General features: G+C 36.2%; 1 protein-coding gene across 22 annotated transcripts in view; it reads right to left on the bottom strand.

Moving 5' to 3' along the window:
• The window catches only part of CADPS2 (calcium dependent secretion activator 2), a 544,167-nt gene that overhangs the window by 156,051 nt on the left and 370,205 nt on the right, over positions 1-17,911 (bottom strand). For 14 of the 22 annotated variants that reach the window (XM_082472263.1, XM_082472260.1, XM_082472266.1 and 11 more), the window contains 3 exons: positions 17,184-17,393; positions 2,773-2,909; positions 285-472 (listed from right to left, as the gene is read on the bottom strand). In XM_082472263.1, the coding sequence (XP_082328389.1) occupies positions 285-472; positions 2,773-2,909; positions 17,184-17,393 (535 nt within the window). The remainder of the gene's footprint in view (positions 1-284; positions 473-2,772; positions 2,910-17,183; positions 17,394-17,911) is intronic. The other 8 variants (XM_082472261.1, XM_082472259.1, XM_082472267.1 and 5 more) reach the window with 1 other exon arrangement.

The raw sequence follows: 17,911 nt of genomic DNA on the forward strand, positions 1-17,911 counted from the left end.
CAGACCCTAATACTAGGTGGTACATAAGAACTAAAAGGCGACTTCTAATCTCATAGATTCTCTCCCTCTCTGTTTCAAGTGGCTTTAATGGCAAAAAGAAACAAAAAGTGCAGCCCACCTAAATCACCGGCATATTGATGTACATTTTTCCTTTGTGGGTTTTTTTTTTTTCCTCTTGTAAGAAGCGTTTGCTATTTAAAATCTGTTACTAGGTGATAATAGCATTTTTCTCTCTTCCCAAGTCACCCCTCCACATTTCACTGTGTGTTTGCAAGTAAAAATACCTGTTGCCATGCACATGAGAGGCGCAGAACGCAAAGCTGTAATGAAGCAGGGTTGGGTCAATGACAGCACCGTTTTCTGAATGCTCCATCAGTTCTGTAAGGTAGCAGAGGTGTCTGTAACAGCCTCTCACACCATAGCGGGCACAGTACTCATCCAGCACAAAGACTTGGCCAGGGCTAAACCACCCCTGCAAAAGGAAGAACAGAAATATATATATATATATATATATATATATATATTTTTTTTTTTCTTTTTCTGTACCAGGATTTGCTTTTCTATAGGCACTGTTAGGCATTATAAGCAGAAGCTGCGTTACAGTGTCTTTTGACAATATTTTTTAAATTAGTAGTACGTTTCCTATTGTTTTCCAAAGAGTGAATGTCATCGATTTTGGAACTGATCTGGGCCACTGACAGCGTGAAACCATCCTGTCCTTATTGCCACAGTGAGGCATGGGCAACCTGTTCTCCTCCACTGTCACTCAAAATTACTCAAATTTATTCACAGCATCTAAACTGTCAGTCACAAAGAATGACATTACAAAAAACTTCAATCTCTATATGAATCAATTAAAAAGAGAATGGTAAAGCAGACATGATAACTGAAATTGCCTAGTTTCCAAAAGCATTTTTATAAAGTGAACTAAGAGAATTTCAGTAAGTCTAGCAGTGGTAAACATGTACTATTTGGGTATTTAAATATTTGGGATATTGTTCTCATTCTATTGTCTTTCTATGACCAATACAACAAAGTTAATGTTTTACAGCAGTAGTTCCTGGTTCTCTTGAAATGAGATGTTAGGATGGGTGTGTATGTTGGCTAACAAGAGACGGCCAGGTTAGGTAGAGCTGGTTTATAAAATATTTCAGTGGATTATATGGATTAATTTAATATAAAAAAGAGAAAGAAGGGGGAATGGAGAGTTTTCAAAGGGGGCAGCATAATTGTGCAAGAGAAGGAAAAGAATAGTGAGAAATACAGAAAGATGAGACGGCAATAAAAAATAACTAAAAAGGAAGAGGAGAAAAAAGAAAACCAGAATACTACTTACTGCGGTGATAGTATAGGCACTGTACCAGACATACTATGTATATATTTAATATTTAGAACCATCATGCATAGTAGTTACTATGACTCCATGTTACAGATACAGAAGCTAAAGTTCAGAGGTAATCAGTGACTTGCTCAAGACGACAGTGCAAATCCGCTGCTGACCATGATTTACATCCAGGGTCATCTTGCGCTCAAACACTCTTTCTAATCACACCTACCCTCTAGGTGCAGTTGAAGACACACTGTAGTGTTCTTCTCACACTTCATATGGCACGTGAGGTCATCCACATAACGAAAACGACTTTTGCCAGTTCAGGAACTAACCCCCCAGAGTGGAATCCAAGAGGAAAGTGTTCCTATTGATGATCAGTCTATGTGTGCTTGTCCACAGAAAGATACGTGAGGGTTTTGTGATGACTTGTTTTACTCTCCATGTAATTGTAAAGTCTGGGCTGGATCGGGTTTAAGCTACACAATTACATGTTGAATAATAGGTACTTAAAAAAGAGTCTATAGATGAATTAATGAACCATCAGCGTGATCATGGCAATAAATTGTTTAATTTCTTCCTGTCTACTGAAACCTCTCTGATGAACTGAGAGCACATCCTGTCTAAAATCTTATTTTAAAGAGAGTGTAACTTTACTGCATGCAGCTACCATGTTCAGTAGCCAACAGACTAAGTGGTGATAGAAATAGGGATATTCCAGCTGGAGAAATTCCAGAGGAACTGCCATGAACAAAAATCCTTGGATATAAAGGTACATAACGATTTTTAGGCTATAGTTTAATGCCCACATTCTAAGGAGTCAAGCATTCCTTCTAAATGTAAATTATACTTTGTATCTCGAATTTTGGCTGGTTTAAACATAAAGCAGCAGTTTAGCTACTCGATTTAATGTCTTTTTTTTTTTTTAAAGGAAATTCAAATTATCTTTGGAGGGTTAGATGAAACTAAAGCTTTCCTCTGTTACATACAACCCCTGTCATCGTATTATTTATTGCACTGTTTCTTTTCCCTGTCACTTAGATTGTCTTTCTAGGAACAAAAGGGAGACATGAATAGTATCACCATTAGGTGAGCAGAATTTAAACCTTAAAATGTCTGTACAGGTGTTAGTAAATCCTATCACAGAGGTTTTTTATCTTTAGTAAAGCCTTCTATTTTCATACCAGCTTCTCCGGAGGGGCTGAGAAACCACAGTTCAGAATCTGCTCGAGTCCACTCTCCTGTCTATTGAGTGGCACAGCAGTGGTCTTCAAGTGTATAATTTTCAAATTGGGAAGCAATCGATTGGAATCCTTTATCCCTAACTCCAACTACAGTTATTAAATGAGTCAGGGATAAAAGCCCGCTTCATAACAAGTATTTCTCACTTTTAAAAATCTTTCACTCTAACCTATAGGGGACGAGATAGACAGATTTGTACTAACCAAGCAAGAATAGGAATCGTTCAGTCTGTGATCCAAAGTCTGCCTCTGGAGTATTCTAAAAAGGAAGGCGTGGTCGAGCTTGCAGGGATTCGCAGAAATAAACTCATCCATACCATGTTTCTGAAAACGGTCTGCATCTGTAAATTCAGAAAGGCATGTACAATACATTTATTTTTCTGGTTTAATAATAGGCAAACGTGGTTTTTGAACAACACAAAATGCATGTCTCATGATAACAGATGACTACTTTCCATTACATAAAATATGATGCCACGAATTCAGCATATAACCATAAAATGCAACATTTTTTGGAGCCTAAATAAAAATGACAGGGAAAAATCTGCCAATCATTTGGAATGAAGGAAATTCTATTCACATTCAAAGCTACTTCAAATGTCCATCATAGAAATAATCTTTTTTCCCCCAATTTAAGAAAAGTTGATGCATTTGAAGTATACATTTACTGCAGGAACTGCCTGGAAAAGAACCCGGGCCTATTTATAAAAAAAAACCAACAACGATGGCTAGAAGCCTGCTTTCCAAATGGCAAACTAGGGCAGAAATGAACATACTAGCTTCAGCTGGATCACTTCCAGTCTTTTTTTGTAGGGAGCTTTTAATGGGACCAACTTTAATGGAGAAATGGCAATGAATGCTCTCAGGCTTCAAGTTTAAGAGACATGAAAAAGGGAGCATCATGTTTGTGCAAATATGCAGACAAAGCACAACGTCCCAAATGGCACTTCAATCAAAGACCCAAATTTATTGTTCTTTACAGATTGCATCTTTCAACGCCTATAGACCCTGCGGGTTTATCAAAAGGCAAGCTTTTATGATTGCTTTCATTAATGGTATGTTTTGTCAACGTCTTCAATGTGAGTTATTTACTAAGGACAGAGAGAGAGAGACACACACAGCACCCGAAAGGAGTGCTGGGTGTTACTACATTAGCTCTGTTAGAGATGTCGCGCATATTGGGCAAGCAATCAGTTATCAAGATAAAAGTGGGCTCTCCTCACAGTGGTAGAGCTGAGGCTCCATTGTTCCTTAAAATTCACGGATAGATCTCATTACTGGTCATCACAAGAAGCAGAATCCTAAATGTAAGCTAAATGTAGTTTTTAAAAACCTATATGGTCCAACACTAAAACTGCAAAGGAAAGGAGACAAAAGCTTATTGATTAAACCCAATTATAGAGTCAGGCTCATAATAAAACTCAATATTGATCTGTGGACATGATGCTAACATAATCAGTCACATTTAGATATTTAGCCCAGATCATATTGATCCATGTCAAGTTCAACTTTCAGCCATATTTGTGGACAGAAGAACTATATAATTCAAGCTGAAGGGTCTTCAGAATCACATGTAAAAAGAAAAGATACACAAACTAATTTATATCTCACGTCAGTGACAGATATCAAGAGGTGAATGCAGCAAGCAAGCAATGAATGGCCATTCATCAATGATGTAAGGTATACAGTTATGGTTCATGGAGAAAGTAGCATATGTATTCTTCTGCATTTAGTAATTACTTATCTGAATGATTAAATACATTACATGTGGTAATTAGTGTTAGTTGCATGAACATTAAACTAAACTGCTTTTCCTGAACTGAGAAATGAGATAATCCAACTTCTCCTGTATTTTATTCTTATGTCTGATAGTCTTTTAACATAAAGTTAAGTATATGATAATGTGAAATAATATCAAATGTGGAGGAAGAATATTGACAAATGCAAGGCATACATATGATAAAATCAGAAGATTTTGTATTTTAAAGAATTTATCTTAGAATCTTCATCTCTCCATTTATTTGAGTAAAAAAAATCTTTTAGTATCACCTTTATGAAATTAAATTACTAGTTTTATAAAACATCTGCTGAATTTTATTCATTATTTCTTTCACCAGAGAAGGTTATAACAAGAAGTTAAAAATAACACCCATTAATGGTTTATGTGTTGACAACAGGATATGTAATAAACTTCAGAGAAAAAAATCCATAATTCTCCTTTTACTATAAAGGTTTGTAGAAGCAAATTCTTATTTTAAAATAATGGGTATACAGTCTTTAAATAAGATACACAAGTTTCTGAAAAAAACTGAGTCTATAGTTCATTTCCATAATTAAATCATATTTTCAAAAATAAAGGTACTTTATGAATTATCTTCCTTATGAAATATAACTCAAAACCATATATTATTTAATGTGAGAAACCTTTCCAAATCACACACATAAGTGGAAAAGTACTTTCTAGCAAATACTATTACTGATAAAAATAATATTTATGATAGCAATTGAAGTCACAAACATAGAATGTATATTGACGGTGAAAAAACATACAGGCAAACAAACCCACTAAAATTTTTATTAAAAACAACAACAACAACCTACAATCTCTTCAGGGCTGTAAATTCTATGAAAGTGAAATGTACTTTCTATGCCATCTGATCAGCACAGTTCAAAATATTTTATGTAAATAAACTTCACCATGCACTATTTTACCATTAGTTTCCATGAATTTATGAATAAATTAGAAAGGCAACAGTTTTGATCTCCTTGTGTGGGAAACCATTCATTTTAAAATTCTCTCATGGAACAAACATATGGACACCAAGTGGGGGAAAGGGGGGGGAGGGGGGTGGGGGTTGGTGGTGGTGGGATGAATTGGGAGATTGGGATTGACATATATACGCTAATATGTATATAATAGATAACTAATAAGAACCTGCTGTATAAAAAATAAAATTCAAAAAAATAAAAAAATAAAATTCTCTCATGAACTAAAGTAAAATAGGAAAATAATTATCATTATAATAGCTAGTGTCTTATTTTTATAAAAGAATATTTTCATATAGTTTTCTCTTGGCATAACATGTCTTTATTAACTGTGACGGTTACACAGAGTAATCATCTGGGTCAAATGAAAAACATGCTTTCAATCAATTACATAACCAAATCCAAGGCTTGGAGACTTGCTTTAAAACTGAGTTATACCTGATCATCTTCAATTCATGTTCATCATAACACAAAATTATGGTGATGAGTCTTAAACGGAAAATTATTCATGGCACTAATCAAATGTTCAATGACAACTTAGTTCAGTTCAGTTTGTCTTCTGAAACAATATAAGGAAATCATCAAAAGAAACCAACAAGATAAGAGCTAAAACAATGTACTGTAAAACTGTCATATATTATGATGATTAACCTGTGGACTAAGTAAAGATGTTGGACATGATAAATGAGGGTACTGGTGGAGAGTTTCTATGGTAACAGTTGGATACATGCTCTAGCGTCTTTAAGTAGTACTGTCACCAGGTGTGGTAAAAGTGGATGGAATAAAACCCAAATTGAGAAGGATTACTATTTGCTATAGATTTAAGAAATTATAGAGGCTTTATTCAAATGGGACCTGAAAATTTAAGTTTTTCATTAGGGTAATAGCTACTGGAAGTCAAGAGAAAAGAATAATAAGCAGGTTCACGGTATCAATTTAAACAGTTAACAATGACTTGCAAATAGCATAGAAAACCATGTGAGATCTACTAGCAAGCTGGCAGGTCCCACTGTGGTGGGAGGGCTATTTGGTGGGCACAGCCAGCTCCTATGTGCTCAAGAACCCAAATCCCAGGAAGGGCACCTAAGTCAGAAATCAGAATGTGAGAAGGGTAAAAATTAACTGAAATGTTTCTCTTCCTTTGCAACTAATTCTAAGGATGCTGCATGCTTTTCTTTTTCTTTTCTTTCCTTTCCTTTCTTTTTCTTTCCTTCCCTTCCCTTCCCTCCCCTTCCTTTCTTTCTTTTTTTCTTCTTTCTTGCTGTTCCTGGTGGTGTGAGAGATTAGGGATATAAAAGGGAAAGGGGAAGAAAAAGAGAGTTGGAGGAAGGGGCAAGAACAGGACGGCACTGTAGAAGAGGAGGCCATTTATCAGCCTTCTGAGACCACTCAGGTGCTTGGTCCCAGGCCTGGGACTCCAGTACCAAAAGGACTAAGAAGACGGTGCTGCTAGCTAAGAGCCTGCCTTCTGTGCAAAACCTTGAGCTAAACTAAGCAGCATATGAACCTTTGAAATACAATAACTTGTTTTAAAATTATCCTATGTTTAAGAGTTTGCCTGTAGCTGCATTTACCACTACCCACCCCAATTAGACTTTCCTTTTAGCACCAACTCTCACTGAGCTTGAAAATTTACAGCAAGTTAAAAGTGGCACAGAGAAGTACCACTTCTCTTTTTAGAGCAGCCATATAGCCTTCAATAGGAAAAGTTTAATGTTTTAAAATTTTATGCAGATTATCTTGTTGGTATGTTCACGTACATATGGTTTATGCTGAAGACCTAACAGAAAAGGTTGGTAGATATATTCATGAGGGGTCTGTTCATGCCTCTATTATTGCCCCAAATAATTTCTTGGCTTGTTTTGGTTAATTGATTAAAAATGAACATATGGATTTACACATCTTACTTTCTGCAGCAAATAAATAAATAACACTTTTATATGATGACAATTTTAACGAACACATACAGACCTATAATCATAGGCAAAGTACACAGATGTTCAACATTTATTTGAAATAATATATTCAATATAAAGTGGGACATACTTTACTGATGAAGGGTGAAATTTAACTTACTAGATCAATCAGGAGAATTAGCTTATAAAGTTAAATAAGTTTACAGTCTGATTTAAGAATTTTTTAAAAGTTTGGCTAAAATTGAAAAGAAGGTAAGTACTCTGGTTCATTTTTGACACTGATTTATTATTGAAAGTCAACTAGTACTGTGTTGTATTGTATTATGTAACATACACATTATATGTATGAGAGGAAAATGAAAAAAAAAAAAAAAGGTGCATGCACAGTATTTTGTTTGGGGACAGCAAAGAAGGACAGTTTAACTAAACAATGTCTATCCATCTGGCAAGAGGCAGACTGAAGCAGAAAAACTCAATAGTACTCCCCCAACCTCACTCCAATTCACCCTTTTCCTTAGAATTTCTGTAGATCTTGAAAGTCAAAGAAATATGGATGTAGAACAATACACTTATTGGATAAATCTATAAATACACACCATTATATATACTTTTTAAAAGATAATAAGGTTGTCTCCTAATAAGTTAGATTTCATAAATTTATAATTTTGTTCTGACTATCCCTAACCATTTAGTATGCTTTAAAACTGAGCTTTTCTTTTTAAAGTTATAACATAGATGATTTGTAGAAATTCAGACAAGAGAGGCAATGAGTTAACAACCAATCCCTCCAATTAAACGCATCCACTGTAAATATTTTAGGTATCATTCTACATATATTTAAAAATCTTTTTTAACAGAGTGAAAATAGCATCACATATATAATTTAGCATTTTACTATACTAAACATTACAGAGAATTTTTTGCACTCTGTTGTTAACACCTTCATAGCCATTTCCTTTATGCCCACATGAATGACAGATATTAGTTTGTTTCTACTTTCCTGTTGTGGCAAAAATAAACATTTCTGTTTCATAAATGGTAAAGTTAATGTAAATATTCCAGGTTTGCCTAGAAAGCAGTATCATGACACTGTAAACAAGATCATGATATTACTTTAAAAAATCCTATCATTATATGACAAACCCACAGCCAACATCATTCTCAATGGTGAAAACCTAAAATGATTTCCTCTAAAATCAGGAACAAGACAAGGATGCGCACTCTCACCACTATTATTCAACATAGTTTTGGAAGTTTTAGCCACAGCAATCAGAGAAGAAAAAGAAATAAAAGGAATCCAAATCGGAAAAGAAAAAGTAAAGCTGTCACTGTTTGCAGATGACATGATACTATACATAGGGAATCCTAAAGATGCTACCAGAAAACTACTAGAGCTAATCAATGAATTTGGTAAAGTAGTGGGATACAAAATTACTGCACAGAAATCTCTTGCATTCCTATACACTAATGATGAAAAATCTGAAAGAGAAATTAAGGAAACACTCCCATTTACCACTGTAACAAAAAGAATAAAATACCTAGGAATAAACCTAAGGAGACAAAAGACCTGTATGCAGAAAACTATAAGACACTGATGAAAGAAATTAAAGACATTACAAACAGAGAGATATACCATGTTATTGGACTGGAGGAATCAACACTGTGAAAATGACTATACTACCCAAAGCAATCTACAGAGTCAATGCAATCCCTATCAAACTACCAATGGCATTTTTCACAGAACTAGAACAAAAAATTTCACAATTTGTATGGAAACACAAAAGACCCCAAAGAGCCAAAGCAATCTTGAGAAAGAAAAATGGAGCTGGAGGAATCAGGCTCCCTGACTTCAGACTATACTACAAAGCTACAGTAATCAAGACAGTATGGTACTGGCACAAAAACAGAAATATAGATCAATGGAACAGGACAGAAAGCCCAGAGATAAACCCACGCACATATGGTCACCTTATCTTTGATAAAGGAGGCGAGAATATACAATGGAGAAAAGACAGCCTCTTCAATAAGTGGTGCTGGGGGCTTCCCTGGTGGCACAGTGGTTGAGAATCTGCCTGCTAATGCAGGGGACACGGGTTCGAGCCCTGGTCTGGGAAGATCCCACATGCTGCGGAGCAACTGGGCCCGTGAGCCACAACTTCTGAGCCTGCACGTCTGGAGCCTGTGCTCCGCAACAAGAGAGGCCGGACAGTGAGAGGCCCACACACCGCGATGGAGAGTGGCCCCCGCTCGCCGCAACTAGAGAAAGCCCTTGCACAGAAATGAAGACCCAACACAGCCAAAAATAAATAAATACATAAATTTATTAAAAAAAAAAAAGTGGTGCTGGGAAAACTGGACAGCTACATGTAAAAGAATGAAATTAGAACACTCTCTAACACTATATAAAAAAATAAACTCAGACTGGATTAAAGACCTAGAAGTAAGGCCAGACACTATAAAACTCTTAGAGGAAAACATAGGCAGAACACTCTATGAAATAAATCACAGCAAGGTCCTTTTTGACCCACCTCCTACAGAAATGGAAATAAAAACAAAAATAAACACATGGGACCTCATAAAACTTAAAAGCTTTTGCATAGCAAAGGAAACCATAAACAAGACAAAAAGACAACCCTCAGAATGGGGGAAAATATTTGCAAATGAAGCAACCGACAAAGGATTAATCTCCAAAATATACAAGCAGCTCATGCAGCTCAATATCAAAAAAACAAAGAACCCAATCCAAAAATGGGCAGAAGACCTAAATAGACATTTCTCCAAAGAAGATATACAGATTGCCAACAAACACATGAAAGGATGCTCAACATCACTAATCATCAGAGAAATGCAAATCAAAACTACAGTGAGGTATCACCTCACACTGGTCAGAATGGCCATCATCAAAAAATCTACAAACAACAAATGCTGGAGAGGGTATGGAGAAAACGGAACCCTCTTGCACTGTTGGTGGGAATGTAAATTGATATAGCCGCTCTGGAGAACAGTATGGAGGTTCCTGAAAAACTAAAAATAGAACTACCATATGACCCAGCAGTCCCACTACTGGGCATATACCCTGAGAAAACCATAATTCAAAAAGTCATTTACCACAGTGTTCATTGCAGCACTATTTACAATAGCCAGGACATGGAAGCAACCTAAGTGTCCATCGACAGATGAATGGATAAAGAAGATGTAGCACATATATACAATGGAATATTACTCAGCCATAAAAAGCAACAAAATTGAGTTATTTGTAGTGAGATGGATGGACCTAGAGTCTGTCATACAAAGTGAAGTAAGTCAGAAAGAGAAAAACAAATACTGTATGCTAACACATATATATGGAATCTAAAAAAAAAAAGGTTCTCATGAACCTAGGGGCAGGACAGGAATAAAAACACAGACATAGATTAAAAACCTTCCAACAAACAAAAGCCCAGGACCAGATGGCTTCACAGGTGAATTCTATCAAACATTTAGAGAAGAGCTAACACCTATCCTTCTCAAACTCTTCCAAAATATTGCAGAGGGAGGAACACTCCCAAACTCATTCTACGAGGCCACCATCACCCTGATACCAAAACCAGACAAAGATGTCACAAAGAAAGAAAACTACAGGCCAATATCACTGATGAACATAGATGCAAAAATCCTCAACAAAATACTAGCAAACAGAATCCAACAGCACATTAAAAGGATCATACACCATGATCAAGTGGGGTTTATCCCAGGAATGCAAGGATTCTTCAATATACGCAAATCAATCAATGTGATACATCATATTAACAAACTGAAGGAGAAAAACCATATGATCATCTCAATAGATGCAGAGAAAGCTTTCGACAAAATTCAACACCCATTTATGATAAAAGCCCTGCAGAAAGTAGGCATAGAGGGAACTTTCCTCAACATAATAAAGGCCATATATGACAAACCCACAGCCAACATTGTCCTCAATGGTGAAAAACTGAAACCATTTCCACTAAGATCAGGAACAAGACAAGGTTGCCCACTCTCACCACTATTATTCAACATAGTTTTGGAAGTGTTAGCCACAGCAATCAGAGAAGACAAAGAAATAAAAGGAATCCAAATCGGAAAAGAAGAAGTAAAGCTGTCACTATTTGCAGATGACATGATACTATACATAGAGAATCCTAAAGATGCTACCAGAAAACTCCTAGAGCTAATCAAGGAATTTGGTAAAGTAGCAGGATACAAAATTAATGCACAGAAATCTCTTGCATTTCTATACACTAATGACGAAAAATCTGAAAGTGAAATTAAGAAAACACTCCCATTTACCATTGCAACAAAAAGAATAAAATATCTAGGAATAAACCTACCTAAGGAGACAAAAGACCTGTATGCAGAAAATTATAAGACACTGATGAAAGAAATTAAAGATGATACAAATAGATGGAGAGATATACCATGTTCCTGGATTGGAAGAATCAACATTGTGAAAATGACTCTACTACCCAAAGCAATCTACAGATTCAATGCAATCCCTATCAAACTACCACTGGCATTTTTCACAGAACTAGAACAAAAAATTGCACAATTTGTATGGAAACACAAAAGACCCCGAATAGCCAAAGCAATCTTGAGAACGAAAAATGGAGCTGGGGGAATCAGGCTCCCTGACTTCAGACTATATTACAAAGCTTCAGTAATCAAGACAGTTTGGTACTGGCACAAAAACAGAAATATAGATCAATGGAACAGGATAGAAAGCCCAGAGATAAACCCACACACATATGGGCACCTTATTTTTGATAAAGGAGGCAAGCATATACAGTGGAGAAAAGACAGCCTCTTCAATAAGTGGTGCTGGGAAAATTGGACAGGTACATGTAAAAGTATGAAAATAGAACACTCCCTGACACCATGCACAAAAATAAACTCAAAATGGATTAAAGACCTAAGTGTAAGGGCAGACACTATCAAACTCTTAGAGGAAAACATAGGCAGAACACTCTATGACATACATCACAGCAAGATTCTTTTTGACCCAGCTCCCAGAGAAATGGAAATAAGAACACAAATAAACAAATGGGACCTAATGAAACTTAAAAGCTTTTGCACAGCAAAGGAAACCATAAACAAGACCAAAAGACAACCATCAGAATGGGAGAAAATATTTGCAAATGAAGCAACTGACAAAGGATTAATCTCCAAGATTTACAAGCAGCTCATGCAGCTCAATAACAAAAAAACGAACAACCCAATCCAAAAATGGGCAGAAGACCTAAATAGACATTTCTCCAAAGAAGATATACAGATGGCCTACAGACACATGAAAGAATGCTCAACATCATTAATCATTAGAGAAATGCAAATCAAAACTACAATGAGATATCATCTCACACCGGTCAGAATGGCCATCATCAAAAAATCTAGAAACAATAAATGCTGGAGAGGGTGTGGAGGAAAGGGAACACTCTTGCACTGTTGGTGGGAATGTAAATTGATACAGCCACTATGGAGAACAGTATGGAGGTTCCTTAAAAAACTACAAATAGAACTACCATACGACCCAGCAATCCCACTACTGGGCATATACCCTGAGAAAACCATAGGTCAAAAAGAGTCATGTACCAAAATGTTCATTGCAGCTCTATTTACAATAGCCAGGACATGGAAGCAATCTAAATGTCCATCGACAGATGAATGGATAAAGAAGATGTGGCACATATATACAATGGAATATTACTCAGCCATAAAAAGAAATGAAATGGAGATATTTGTAATGAGGTGGATGGAGTTAGAGTCTGTCATACAGAGTGAAGTAAGTCAGAAAGAGAAAAACAAATACAGTATGCTAACACATATATACGGAATCTAAGGGGAAAAAAAAAAAAAAAAAGGCCATGAAGAACCTAGTGGCAAGACGGGAATAAAGACACAGACCTACTAGAGAATGGACTTGAGGATATGGGGAGGGGGTGGGGTGAGATGTGACAGGGTAAGAGAGTGTCATGGACATATATACACTACCAAATGTAAAATAGATGACTAGTGGGAAGCAGCCGCATAGCACAGGGAGATCAGCTCGGTGCTTTGTGACCATCTAGAGGGATGGGATGGGGAGGGTGGGAGGGAGGGAGATGCAAGAGGGAAGAGAAAAGGGAACATATTGTATATGTATAACTGATTCACTTTGTTATAAAGCAGAAGCTAACACACCATTGTAAGGCAATTATACTTCAATAAAGATGTTAAAAAAAAAAAAAAAAAAAAACACAGACATAGAGAATGGACTTGAGGACACAGGGAGGGGGAAGGGTAAGCTGGGACGAAGTGAGAGAGTAGCACTGACATATATACACTACCAAATGTAAAATCGATAGCTAGTGGGAAGCAGCCACATAGCACAGGGAGATCAGCTCGGTGCTTTGTGACCACCTAGAGGGGTGGGATAGGGAGGGTGGGAAGGAGACACAAGAGGGAGGGGATATGGGGATATATGTATACATACAGGTGATTCACTTTGTTATACAGCAGAAACTAACACAACATTGTAAAGCAGTTATACTCTAATAAAGATGTTAAAAAAAATGCTATCATTACAAAAAATTTAATACAGTGAAGCAAAAAAGTATCATAAAAATACTTACCCTTACCAGCTATATAGGTAAGCAAAGAAATGAAAAACATATTTAAACACTTAAATAAATGTTTAGAAACATTTATTTCTCGTCATTTCAATTTCATGTTATTTTCTCAGTTTCCACTAATGACTCTAAAAGTTGTTCTTCCAAGAGATGATCAAGAAAGAGAAAAAGAAAGAATGCAGAAGTCAAGGAAGGGAGGAAAATACGAAAGGCAAAACTAGTCTCTGGAGCAGTCCAGTGGCATCTCTGATAGAGGTCATGGTCAGTAGCTCATTTGGATGAGGTAGAAACACATTTTTCTTTCTTTGTTTTTTTTTGTTTGTTTGTTTTTTAAAGAAAGGTTAAACAGTAGGGTCTGCTCTGACAGAAAACTTTACTAACAGCCTGGAATACAAGAAAGCTCTCAACGCGACTGGAACAGTTTGGCTTTTTAGAACAAATTTAGCTTTTTTAAAACAAGTTTATCAAGGGGCTAGAAAATTCAGTTCCACTTAGCCTGATCAACACTGCTTTGACAACACATTGTTATCTAATAGAAAGGTTTTGCTAGAAAGAAATTATATGGCTATCTGAATAAACTGATTATTAGATCCTTTACTCATTAATTCTGTATCATGTAGTCCTGATTTTAATGTTCTAGACCAGTGGTTCCCATCCACTTTTCTTGCCATTGTGTGTAAGATGGTTGATATCCTTTATGATATCAGCACACTCCTTGGGTATTCCTTGCACACAAGATGTAAAGAAAAAATACTGGAACACAAGTGAATGAGGGAAACATTTTCACAAAAATAATTTTCATGTCACCGTAACTCAGCAGTTCTCAAATGGGGGTAAAGCTTCCCCACCTCTTCCCCTGTCCCCTGGAACATTTGACAATGTCTAGAGATATTTTTGGTCGTCAGACCTGGGGTGGGGGGGTGGGGCAGTGCGGTCGGGTGCTACCGGCATCTAGTGAGTAGGAGACAGGGATGATGGTAAACATCCTATAATACACAGGACAGCCCTCCCCTCAACCCCTGAAACAAAGAATTATCTGGCCCAAAATGATAGTCTTGCTGAGATTGAGAAACACCGCTCTAACAAAGAAAACAATCACTCTGCTTCTGATTAAGACAGTGTCATTAAAAACAGATTAAACTTCCTCCCTGAAACAACTAAAAATTCATGTAAAAAATATTTTTAAAAACATTCTTAAAATTTTGGACATTGTGCAACATAGGAGAGTGATTCCTAAGAGGCGGGGAAACAAATGAGATGAGCCTTTTAGTTGCCCCACATTAATGCCAGGAGAAACTTTCAAAGCTGTGGCTCAGGGAGGGAGAACCCAGGGAGAGCCAGTGGTCTCCCTGAGTTGAGAAGGTGGAGCTGACAGTTCAGGAAGGCCAAGGCTGCTGGAGTTTGCAGGAAAGGCTACTGTTCCCTCTCGCTGCCCCATTTCGTATTCAAATGAATACTGACCACCTCACGCAAGGGAGGCAACAACATGAGGATGGGGAAAGAACCACCCTAAAGGATTAGAGGGGACAATGTCCCAGACTCACACAGAGCCTGGAGCAGTGCTTGTTCCCAACAGCCAGAAAATAAAACCTCAAATTTCACTGGTCATCAGTTGGGGTCTTTAAGAATAGTCGTGGTCCAGAACTGGGGACAACTAATCCTAGACTAGATGCTATGTGGTCCCACCCAACAAAACTTAAAAGCAAAACCTGAAAGAATCACACTTCTTTCAAGTAATTTAACCGTGTCTTAGAATAAAGCTCAAGAATATTTTTGTGAAGAAAACTACACCAAGGCACATTATAATCAAATTGCTCAAAACCAGTGATTAAGAGAAAATCTTTAAAGCAGCTTGAGAAAAAAACCACATTATATACAGAGGAAGAAACAAAAATGATAGCACATTTCTCATCAGGAGAAAAAAAAGCAAGTTAGCAGAGAGTGGAGCAAAGTCTTTAAAGTACTGAAAGAAAAGCATCTTTCCAAATGAAGGTAACAATGACATTTTCATATAGAAAAAAGCTAAAAGCTGAAAGCACTACAGAAAAGTCAAAGGAAGTCCTTTCAGAAGTGAAATATCTCTATATGAGAATAAAGAGTGCTAGGAATGGTAACTACACGGTTGAGTATACAACATTTTCTCTTATTATTTACATTTCTTTAAAAGGTAATTGACTGTTTAAGGCATAATAATAATATCAATGTATTGTGGGATTTACAACATTTGTAGAAGTAAAATGGATGACCAGAATTGTGCAGGGGCCAGGAAGGGAGATATGGAAGTATACAATTGTGAGATGCATATACTACGTATGAAGTGACATCATCACCTGAAGATGAATCGGGATAAGTTTAAAGGTGTACACTCTGAAGCCTAAAGCATGCAGGAATCTGGAGTCGAGCTCATATTCCATCTTTATTTGGCCTAAAGTGCCTTTAAGATGTCTAAATGTAATACTAATGGGTGTCTAAAAAGAATAGAAAACAGTTATTTGCTGCATGAAAAGTATGAGAAGAGAGAAGAAAATAATGAGAGAAGAAAATAATGAATGTCAAAATGCTGCTCCCCTGGAGAAGAATCTTGAGAGTAGAAGGGTGTTGAATGAAAAGTTCCAATTTGAGCTTACAGTTAAAGACCAACTGATTTATTATATTACAGAAGGAACCAGAGAAGTTTTAAAAAGGAGTAGAACAAGTTAAAACATTTGGTTTAATGATTATTAAAGCTACGTTTGAAAATGTTTCTATCATTAGTACATAATTTGTTATTAATTACTTGTAAATTAAAATGAAAAATTTAGTTCTTAATGATTTATATTAGCATTGAGAAAATGACATGAATATAAAGGTATCTAGAAAAAGAAAGTTGCCTTGATGACTTTTTTTTTTTCCGACCTACAACAGAAAATAGGCCTATTATCCTTTTGGTTTGTTAGAAACAACTCTAGAAAGTTATGGTCCATCATTTTGGTATTCTGGAATCTAATTGCCAGTTTGATTTTGCAATACTTTTCCCATTTCAGTAGAACACGTAAGTTAAAATTACAGTAAGTTAAAATCAATTTTCTTTTATGCTCTTGAGATTCCCAGAGAAATCCCAGTGCTTGGCAAATTCATGACTGGAAATCATAGGCACCATTTATTCCAGGTTTGTCTGAAAAATTAGATAACTGATTCTATGCCTACTAAAATGAACTATTCTTATTCAATTAGGAATCAGTTAATGATGTAAACTATAATACTGAACAAATTTGGCTCAGGCAATTTTATATCTTATTAAGGTTATTAATTGATAATCAAATTATTTTTCAACACAACTTACAGAGCTGAGCATCTGCATGGAGAGTTCCTCCTTTAGGATTCAGCTTCTGGGCTTGAACTGCAGGAATGGGTTTATACGATTGACCTGTGGCCCTATACATGGCTTGAACCCACAATATTCTATCCTGTTCATCATCACTTGCAAATATTACAGTGTCTCCTTCTTTAACAGCATTGAAGAACATCTGACCACCCTGAAGGCCTGTGGAGGAAAAAAAAGACATTGTTAAAAACATACACAATTGGCACAATTTTAACCTCATTCATTAAATGCTCTCAGGGAAAAGAACTGATTTGCTATTTGAGCTCAATGCCTTGAATCATTTTTAGTTGAGGATCAAATCCACAATCCAAGAATTGAAGGAAAACAATAAGGCGAAGCTATACACTTCCATATCACTTTGGAAATTAAAATTAGCTTAGGGAACAGTTCATAACAAAGCAGCATTCTGCAAGACGTGCAAACCTACCCCAAAGGAATGCATAGCAAAGTCTGATATTTCATGCTAGAGAAGAAAGTCATTATCTGCTGGCACATTCCTCATTCTATATGCAGGAGACATATATGACCAGTTGAGCAGTAAAAAAAATACAGGTAAGATAAAAATGATACTTACATTGCATGGTATTTTACTTTTGCAAAATTCTTTCACAGAGAAGATATTTTGCATTTTAAGTGATTGATCAGTGAATGTGATCACTGACTTCTATTTTTAATCT

The sequence above is a fragment of the Balaenoptera physalus genome, assembly GCF_965194825.1.
Source record: "Balaenoptera physalus genome assembly, chromosome: 8".
In the NCBI taxonomy this organism is placed as follows: Eukaryota; Metazoa; Chordata; class Mammalia; order Artiodactyla; family Balaenopteridae; genus Balaenoptera; species Balaenoptera physalus.